The sequence below is a fragment of the Chenopodium quinoa genome, unplaced genomic scaffold (genome assembly GCF_001683475.1).
Source record: "Chenopodium quinoa cultivar QQ74 unplaced genomic scaffold, ASM168347v1, whole genome shotgun sequence".
In the NCBI taxonomy this organism is placed as follows: Eukaryota; Viridiplantae; Streptophyta; class Magnoliopsida; order Caryophyllales; family Amaranthaceae; genus Chenopodium; species Chenopodium quinoa.
In genome coordinates, this window is record NW_018745454.1 from 144,000 (window position 1) to 154,643 (window position 10,644).

Here is a 10,644-nt window from a genome sequence, read left to right on the forward strand (position 1 = left end):
GGTAGCAGACATAAGTTTTCAGTTTTTTTGTTTAAGCATGGGTTTTGCTTTGCCCCTGTTTTTGGAGACACTCCCATTATTTTATACACAAGGATGTAACTATAACAAGAAAATCCATTATTGACTAACTATGGAGTTACTATCAAGTCACAACCATTCCTTCCATTGAGCTCTTTCAACGGCGTGCGATTACACACGCCTACGAGCTTCCATGGGTGGAATGAGCGTTTCCTTACATGGAAATATTCCCAACTAATATACTTTTATTTTATACTCCGTATTATTACATGCACCAGGGAGCACCTAAAACCTACGATAATCCCAATCAGACACATGCATGAAAAAGCGAGCGTCTAGAGTTAATGTTACTATGATGAAAATCATACCTTTATTAACACAAATTTAGATCTATATAGATTGTATGGCAGATAGCAAAATACGAGTAAATCATGAAGAAAGCATAGATCTTTCCTAACAAAAGCTTGCAATCAAAGACGGGGTGAGAAATTTGCAAATTAACGAGGCGTTACACGACGAATATGAGTAATGTTAAGTCAAAATCAATATGGTATACATCGTTTTCATGCACACAGGACTGAGGTGAACCTGCTACAATTTGATACATGCTCACGGGAAGTAATTCAGATTTCTAAACCCCTGAATTATACGAGCCTATCATCTTTGGTAACATCTTGCAAAAATCACTATATTGATCAAAAAATACTTTCACCCAAGTATGTCTCAGCGACAACGGAAATTGTAATAGCATATTTATATCAATAATAGGGTGATCACCTGTTAGCCTGCTGTTTACACCAGCCCCTCTTTCCTCCAACCTCAGTTGGCAACTGGTGATTATGCAATTAGTGACTCGCTCCTCCAAGTTCTACTCCTCTTTTTCACCACCCTCAGGTTTGGTTTGCTTTATACTGGCTTTAGCATTGGCAAGGAATGTTGGATCTGGCTCATGCTTGTCTGAAGGCTCTTTCATTGCCATGTAAATGTAAAACACAATTACCACGTTAATTGATATAACAGCCAGAAATCCAACCAACAGTGTCTGATAATAGGGAGAAAGGTTCGCTAAACCTGATACATAGAGCAAAAGTACAATTTAAAGATTATTACCAACCACAATCTTATCTACATCAAATAAAGCATATCAATGTTAAAAGAAAGAGAGAATAAAGCATCAAAATACCGCATTATACCAGTAAAAGTACAAAGAAAAGAATAGCTAGCACATGCATTATTCTAAACAGAATTTCACTCATATTTTAGATTGATTATAAAAAGGCAAACAGTGCAATTATAATGAACATAGCTTGACAGTAGTACACAAGTAAGCAAGTTTATTATTCTCACAATCCCAAATGAAGTGCTGCATGTCACTTAAGTTGTCCCAAATAAACTGCAACATTATCATTTTTGGTAAATTTCCACTTCACTTTTTACCCACACTCATTTTCTCTCTCTACGACTACAATACAGGAGGCATACCTTTCATTATTCAGTATACAGCCAACAGCTTGTTTGATTTTCCTAAGTTCTAACTATGAGACGTGATTTCTAGCTTGTCAAATTAAATTAATCATAGCTGCAAGGGAAGAACACAACTTTTTGTTGTTCCTTAGATTTTATAGTTTCCTATTCTTTCCACGTGGAATGCCATTAATCCAGTTCTTATATCTGATATTCAACCAGCGGCTAATCATCCCATTGCATACTCTAATGCAAGGACACTTAAAGAAGATGTGTCAAGTTATCTCATTCTCAAGACAACAGAGAAAATTTATCTCAGTGCAGATAAATAAATGATTATTTCAGGATTTTTATACCTACTTCAAACCCAACGGAACCATGGTAACTTAAGTTGCTCCCTTTTAACCATTTATAGCCAGCTGCAACAGTGACAATTTTCTCGAGATTAAGTTATCCATCCTGACTAGAGCCTGCCTTCACTTGTTTTAATTTACAGATATTTTTCCAGCACCAGCTAGCCCCACCAATTAGCATCCATATACACATTGTGCACCCATTCCAATCATAACAAATCAGCTTTTGGAGTAAATTGCCAAACATACTCTATGTCACATGGTTTCACAAAACACAATTGCTAAGGCCTAAACCACCACAAAAATTTAGTTTTACAAATCCAGTCCCAGACCACAAGGGTATGTACATAGGATAGCCTTTAATTTCCATGGAAAAGGTCTGCATAATTGCATTATTTTGTCCATCACTATTTTAGGCAGGTGAAACTAAGTGCCCAATAAGTGTGTATAATTATTAATAAAAATTGATCAGAGTAGAATCAGTAGATATGGTAGTATATGATAGGTGCCTGCTACTCCATCAAGAAACCCTACCAAGGAAGTATGCCGCTTAGCATTTATAAGCAAGGGAAATGTTCCCTTAACATAATCTGAATATTGAAAAAAAAATCCTTTTAAACATGCTCAGGTACATTTCCAAAGTAAACAGCAGTTCTAACACTATTTGAACTTGGCCAATAGCATCTAGAGAATGAATCAAGGGATCTAATAGCGAGTTTCGTTGACTTAGCACCCCACTTGTATAAACCACATCCACAGAAAACTAAACTAGATCAGGAGTAAATCTCCACACCTATGGTAAAAGTTAACATCAGCCTTCTTACATACCTACTCCAAGATTTTTGACAAATGCTCCATAGGAATAAGGAATCTCAAGAAGTAAGGAAGAGATAGGATCACATTGTCTTATGCCTACCATCCACATTTATAAATAGAGACTAAACTAGATCAGGAGTAAATCTCCACACCTATGGTAAAAGTTAACATCAGCCTTCTTACATACCTACTCCAAGATTTTTGACAAATGCTCCATAGGAATAAGGAATCTCAAGAAGTAAGGAAGAGATAGGATCACATTGTCTTATGCCTACCATCCACATTTATAAATAGAGAATAGATAAGGGCAGAAGCACATTGCATTACCCAGTTCATGAGCCTCTCAAGAAAATCAAGAGCTTGCATCATTTCCTTTATAAAATCCCAGCTTATTGAATCATAAGCCTTTCCCAAAATCAACCTTAATAGTGAACCTAGGAGGCTTGTTCTTGCAATCATACTTCATACAGCTACATAATATCTTGAAACACTAGGAAACTGTGCGTTATTTCTCTATCAAAAACAAAGGTTTTAAGTACAGTGGCAAACATCACAAGCAGCAGTCACAGCACCTCTGTTAGTCTAGCACAGCGCATTTCAGATATGACTTCATAAATCGCATTACAACTAGCATTAAGTCTAATTTGAGTCAAAAAAAGAAAAGAAAAGAAAAGAAAAGAAAAGAAAAGAAAAAAAAATAAAGGTCTAATTTGAGTCAGCTGGTTGATCACAATTAGCAATCAAAGTGTTCTAGTATTAAGCTGCTTCAAAATCGTCCCTGAGTAAAGAAATCCAGAACAGCCTCAACATCGTTTCCAATAATTTACCATATGCTCCTAAACCCATCAGGCCCTGGAACCTTTATCTCATTCATCAGAGCAAAGCTCTTCTGACCTCCTGGCCACTAAAGGCGGGCAAAGAATAGACTGCTGAGCTGCTATCACTACAGGACCCTCTACGACAATTTCCCTATTCACTAATTTTCTTTTAATGATTTGAACTCCAAAGACCCAAGTATAAGAATTCAAAAGGCACACCCATTGACTAGATTTGATGCACCTTAATTTGGACCCTTCTTTTTCACAAGAAAATTGTGGGATAAGCAATGCTTTCGAATTTAAGAAGCTCACCTTAGCAGCATGAGTACTTTGATAATAAAGCCTAGCATCTTTTTCAATATTAATTAAGCACTCATTATTAGGATACTTATTCAACTTCTCTTGACATTTGACAGCTCCAAACCAACTTATATGACCCCAGGGGACACCCCAAACATTCATTTCAAGTTTGGAAAATTTTCCGAAATTGGCCAAAAAACGTGGATTATATAACCTTCAAATTTTGGCCAAGTTTGGACTTTTTTGGGCCCTGAAAGGAAAGAGGTCGGGGTATTTTCCATGGACTCCACGACACCTAGAAAGGTCATTTGGGTGGATATAACTGTCCAACTTGCCTATAAACAGTCAATTTAGCCGATTACGTACACGCATCCCTTTATAAACTTAAGGCCATCACGAGACTTTATGAGATTGACTAGTTGTCGTATATGGTTCCAAACAACATTATATAATCCCGTGAAGCATCCCCAACCATATTGTGTGTTTACGACACGAAATCTCCGAAGATGGTACATTGCCATATAAGCACAATTTTTTTGTTCTCAGACGAGAAAATAACTCTATAATTAACCCCTTTAAACATTTTGAGCTTAGGAACCACAATAAACATAGCACTTCGTGAGGACCTTTTGTCTACATAATATAAAAGCTAAATTGCCTTCCCCCTACTATGCAAGTATTTAAGATGTTAGCCTAATCTTAAGCCAATGAAATAACCAGTAGCTACTGGTTCTTGACAGTCTAGGACTCTAGGGGTTAGCAGAAGGCAAAGCCATGATTACTTTACGTTGATCTGGGGTGTGTGATTTGTTTGTGGTGGCTGAGGAACAAGAAAGTTTTTTCAATGATAAAAAGTCTTTTAATGACTTGAACTTCAAATACTCGAGTATAAAAATACAAAAAGCACACCCATTGACTAGATTTGATGCACCTTAATTTGGACCCTTCTTTCTCACAAGCAAATTGTAGAATACGCTATGCTTTTGAATTTAAGAAGCTCACCTTAGAAGCATGGGTACATTGATAATGAAGCCTAACATCTTTTTCATTATTGATAAAGCTCTCATTATTAGGATACTTATTCAACTTCTCTTGAGATTTGATAGCTCCAAACAAACTTATATGACCTCAGGGTACACCCCAAACATTCACTTCAATTTTGAAAAATTTTCCGAAATTGGTCCAAAAGCGTGGAATATAACCTTCAATTTTAGCCAAGTTTGGACTTTTTTTGGCCCGGAAAGGAAAGAAGTCAGGTTATTTTCCATGGACTCCACGACACCTAGGAAGATCATTGGATGGTTAGAACTATCTAATTTTCCTATAAAGAGTCAATTTGAGCGATTACGTACACACTTCCCTTCATAAACTTAAGGCCATCACGAGACTTTATGTGACTGACTAGTTGCCGTATATGGTTCCAAATAACATTATATAATCCCGTGATGCATCCCTAACCATCTCGTGAGTTTATGACAAGAAATCTCTGTAGATGGTATATTGCCATATACGCACAAATTTTTGTTCTCAGACCACAAAAGAACTCTTTAATTAACCCCTTAAGCATTTTGAGTTTAGGAACCACAATAAACATGGCACTTCATGAGGACCTTTTGTCTACATAATTTAAAAGCTAAATTGCCTTCTCCCTACTATGCAAGCATTTAAGATGTTAGCCTAATCTTGAGCCAATGAAATAACCAGTAGCTACTGGGTTCTTGACAGTCTAGGACTCTAGGGGTTAGCAGAAGGCAAAGCCATGATTACTTTACGTTGATCTGGGTTGTGTGATTTGTTTGTGGTGGCTCAGGAACAAGAAAGTTTTTTCAATGATAAAAAGTCATTTAATGACTTGAACTTCAAATACTCGAGTATAAAAATACAAAAAGCACACCCATTGACTAGATTTGATGCACCCTAATTTGGACCCTTCTTTCTCTCAAGCAAATTGTGGAATACGCTATGCTTTTGAATTTAAGAAGCTCACCTTAGCAGCATGAGTACATTGATAATGAAGCCTAACACCTTATTTATTATTGATAAAGCTCTAATTATTAGGATAATTATTCAACTTCTCTTGAGATTTGATAGCTCCAAACCAACTTATATGACCCCAGGGTACACCCCAAACATTCACTTCAATTTTGAAAAATTTTCCGAAATTGGTCCAAAAGCGTGGATTATATAACCTTCAATTTTGGCCAAGTTTGGACTTTTTGGCCCGGAAAGGAAAGAAGTCAGGGTATTTTCCATGGACTCCACGACACCTAGGAAGCTCATTTGGATGGTTAGAACTGTCCAATTTTCCAATAAACAGTCAATTTGAGCGATTACGTACACCCTTCCCTTCATAAACTTAAGGCCATCACGAGACTTTAGGTGACTAACTAATTGCCGTATATGGTTCCAAACAACATTATATAATCCCGTGATGCATCCCTAACCATCTTGTGAGTTTATGACACGAAATCTCTGAAGATGGTACATTGCCATATACGCACAAATTTTTGTTCTCAGACCACAAAAGAACTCTCTAATTAACCCCTTAAGCATTTTGAGCTTAGGAACCACGATAATCATGGCACTTCGTGAGGACCTTTTGTCTACATAATATAAAAGCTAAATTGCCTTCTCCCTACTATGCAAGTATTTAAGATGTTAGCCTAATCTTGAGCCAATGAAATAACCAGTAGCTACTGGGTTCTTAGACAGTCCAGGACTCTGGGGGTTCGCAGAAGGCAAAGCCATGATTACTTTACGTTGATATGGGTTGTGTGATTTGTTTGTGGTGGCTGAGGAACAAGAAAGTTTTTTCAATGATAAAAAGTCTTTTAATGACTTGAACTTCAAATACTCGAGTATAAAAATACAAAAAGCACACCCATTGACTAGATTTGATGCACCTTAATTTGGACCCTTCTTTCTCTCAAGCAAATTGTGGAATACGCTATGCTTTCGAATTTAAGAAGCTCACCTTAGAAGCATGAGTACATTGATAATGAAGCCTAACATCTTTTTGATTATTGATAAAGCTCTCATTATTAGGATACTTATTCAACTTTTCTTGAGATTTGATAGCCCCAAACCAACTTATATGACCCCAGGGTACACCCCAAACATTCACTTCAATTTTGAAAAATTTTCCGAAATTGGTCCAAAAGCGTGGACCTTCAATTTTGGCCAAGTTTGGACTTTTTTGGGCCCGGAAAGGAAAGAAGTCAGCGTATTTTCCATGGACTCCACGACACCTAGGAAGGTCATTTGGATGGTTAGAACTGTCCAATTTTCCTATAAACAGTCAATTTGAGCGATTACGTACACACTTCCCTTCATAAACTTAAGGCCATCACGAGACTTTATGTGACTGACTAGTTGCCGTATATGGTTCCAAACAACATTATAATCCCGTGATGCATCCCCAACCATTTTGTGAGTTTATGACAAAAAATCTCTAAAGATGGTACATTGCCATATACGCACAAATTTTTGTTCTCACACTAGAAAATAACTCTCTAATTAACCCCTTAAGCATTTTAAGCTTAGGAACCACAATAAACATGGCACTTCGTTAGGACCTTTTGTCTACATAATATAAAAGCTAAATTGCCTTCTCCCTACTATGCAAGTATTTAAGATGTTAGCCTAATATTGAGCCAATGAAATAACCAGTAGCTACTGGTTCTTGACAGTCTAGGACTCTAGGGGTTAGCAGAAGGCAAAGCCATGATTACTTCACGTTGATCTGGGTTGTGTGATTTGTTTGTGGTGGCTAAGGAACAAGAAAGTTTTTTCAATGATAAAAAGTCTTTTAATGACTTGAACTTCAAATACTCGAGTATAAAAATACAAAAAGCACACCCATTGACTAGATTTGATGCACCTTAATTTGGACCCTTCTTTCTCACAAGCAAATTGTGGAATACGCTATGCTTTTGAATTTAAGAAGCTCGCCTTAGCAGCATGAGTACATTGATAAAGAAGCCTAAGACCTTTTTCATTATTGATAAAGCTCTCATTATTAGGATACTTATTCAACTTCTCTTGAGATTTGATAGCCCCAAACCAACTTATATGACCCCGGGGTACACCCCAAACATTCACTTCAATTTTGAAAATTTTTCCGAAATTGGTCCAAGAGCGTGGATTATAACCTTCAATTTTGGCCAAGTTTGGACTTTTTTGGGCCCGGAAAGGAAAGAAGTCAGGGTATTTAAGAAGCTCACCTTAGAAGCATGAGTACATTGATAATGAAGCCTAACATCTTTTTGATTATTGATAAAGCTCTCATTATTAGGATACTTATTCAACTTCTCTTGAGATTTGATAGCCCCAAACCAACTTATATGACCACAGGGTACACCCCAAACATTCACTTCAATTTTGAAAAATTTTCCGAAATTGGTCCAAAAGCGTGGACCTTCAATTTTGGCCAAGTTTGGACTTTTTTGGGCCCGGAAAGGAAAGAGGTCAGGGTATTTTCCATGGACTCCACGACACCTAGGAAGGTCATTTGGATGGTTAGAACTGTCCAATTTTCCTATAAACAGTCAATTTAACAGATTACGTACACACTTCCCTTCATAAACTTAAGGCCATCACGAGACTTTATGTGACTGACTAGTTGCCGTATATGGTTCCAAACAACATTATATAATCCCGTGATGCATCACCAACCATCTTGTGAATTTATGACAAGAAATCTATGAAGATGGTACATTGCCATATACGCACAAATTTTTGTTCTCAGACCAGAAAATAACTCTCTAATTAACCCCTTAAGCATTTTGAGCTTAGGAACCACAATAAACACGGCAGTTCGTGAGGACCTTTTGTCCACATAATATAAAAGCTAAATCGCCTTCTTCCTACAATGCAAGTATTAAATATGTTAGCCTAATCTCCGAGCCAATGATCTAACTAGTAGCTACTGGGTTCTTAAGATTCTAAGACTCTAGGGGGTTAGCAGAAGGCAAAGCCATAATTCATGGCTCTTGAGGGCCTTATGGTTACTAAGGGTAATTTCTGAAACAAATAGATAATGTATTCTTGAGATTTGAAAATTTATAGATCTCAACTCTTGCACATTCCAAGCTTCCAGCACACAAGCAAAATCTCTAACTCAAGGGCTTCAGGATGTCTAGGCTTGGTGGTAATTCGTTTCAAAGATTACCTTATATCGCATCATCTAAATATCAATTCTGCAGGATCCTAGGCTTTATGAAGTCGAACTGTTGAGGCCTGATCAAAGCTTGGATGAGGTTCAATTTCTTATCCTCCCGCTACTCAAAGACTTAATCCAACAGGACATATTCAATAACATTTTTTTTATTTTTTTATTTTGAGAGAGTGCTGCATCTCATATTCAATAACATAGACCAATACTCCAAAGGAATTTTACTTTTGTAGAACAGAAATTTTAACCACGACCCAGCTGGCTAGCTGTGCTTGAAGATGAATGATATTAGGATCCGAGACTAAAGGATTTAGAAAGTACCCGAGCAAATAACACAGAAAAAACAAGACTGACTCTAATATCTAAGGGTCCATCAATGTCAAAGCTTCCAAGCACATCTTTCATCCATTCTCACAGGTCACAACCTAATGGGCTAACGAGGCATATACCATCAACAATTCAACAGGCTTTCTCCTAGACGAGATTTTCCATAATCAGCACTTCTTAAGTACACATTCAGAACTAAAATCTCATCCAATTAGTCCTTGCTCAGGAATTTGGTCACACCCACAAGACAAAATTCCGTGCATTAGATAGCAACCAAGTCTCAAAATCTTCCAAATTTATGGTTATCAAACTGAATTTTGGCATTAATTAGTCCAAACATGGAAACAAAAACATTAAACAGATGATTATGTGTACCCAAAACATAGTGAGGCAGGAACTAGTCTTTGTGAAACTTCAAAAATTACAATCAGGAAAGAGATTCTGTGACATCATAACAATGCCAGTAATCCAACACCAATGCAAGAACAATAACAATGACAACAACAAAGCCTTATTCCCTAAATGATTCGGGGTCGGCTAACATGAATCAGTCATAAAGAATCGTCAAGGAAAGTAAAGTATTGAGAGTCTTACCAGGAAACAAATTATGTTGAAAGCCATAAATAATGGCAATTGGCAATACCCACATCAAAACCGATGCAATAAAGAACTTATTCACTACTTGAGCTGATGTCGCCATACCCTGCAAAGAATTAAAAGCGGAGGAACTTCAACAACTATAATCACACTTGAAATTTGTAAAAGTTAGGATCTTTACAAGAAATTGAGTGATTTACCTAAAATAGAATTCAATTTTCTGGAAAATTTGATCTCTTAATCTTCAAAATCGATGGAATTGAAAAAGATGGAAGAGCGTTGATCTGGGTTGTGTGAGTTGTTTGTGGTGGCTGAGGAACAAGAAAGTTTTTACGATGATAAAATTAATTACCCAACTAAACTTGACTGAGCTTGTTTAATCTTTTCCTCTTCAACTTTTACTTACTCTTGCTACCCTAAGCTAATTTTCACATTTTAGGATTTTATGTTTCATGTTTGTGTATGAGAGCAAAACAAAAGTTAAATTGTGATCGATGTCCTAATGTATGGAGTAGCAATTAAATTGAGACAGATGAAACATTTGCTATGGGTAATATAAGAGGCCGCCCAAGTTGATATATTTTTTTTTTTTTTTGACACGAGAAAAACACTCAAATATACTTTCTCCGTTCTGTTAATATTGCAACAATGGATTTTTTGCACTATTTATCACTCTTGTTTGACCATATAATATGATTTATACGTTAAGCAAAATATAGTCATGTGGGATCTTGTTGGATTCGTCTCATAAAATACTTTCACAATATTAACTTTTTAT

The 10,644-nt window shown here is 36.6% G+C and overlaps 1 protein-coding gene across 1 annotated transcript; it reads right to left on the reverse strand.

The window, feature by feature from the left end:
* Nucleotides 1–482: 482 nt before the first annotated feature.
* LOC110714275 lies at nt 483–10,323 on the reverse strand. The gene is made up of 3 exons (XM_021892778.1): nt 10,067–10,323; nt 9,864–9,972; nt 483–1,089 (listed from the first exon to the last, which is right to left on the reverse strand). The coding sequence occupies exons 2-3, from the start codon at nt 9,967–9,969 to the stop codon at nt 887–889; spliced, it is 309 nt and encodes a 102-aa protein (XP_021748470.1). The 5' UTR covers nt 9,970–9,972; nt 10,067–10,323; the 3' UTR covers nt 483–886.
* Nucleotides 10,324–10,644: the final 321 nt, after the last annotated feature.

Coding starts and splice junctions, on each gene's coding strand:
- LOC110714275 (XM_021892778.1), bottom strand. CDS start 9,969: ATGGCGACATCAGCTCAAGTAGTGAATAAGTTCTTTATTGCATCGGTT. Junction 1,090..9,863: donor TCAACATAATTTGTTTCCTG/GTAAGACTCTCA, acceptor TCTATGTATCAG/GTTTAGCGAACCTTTCTCCC.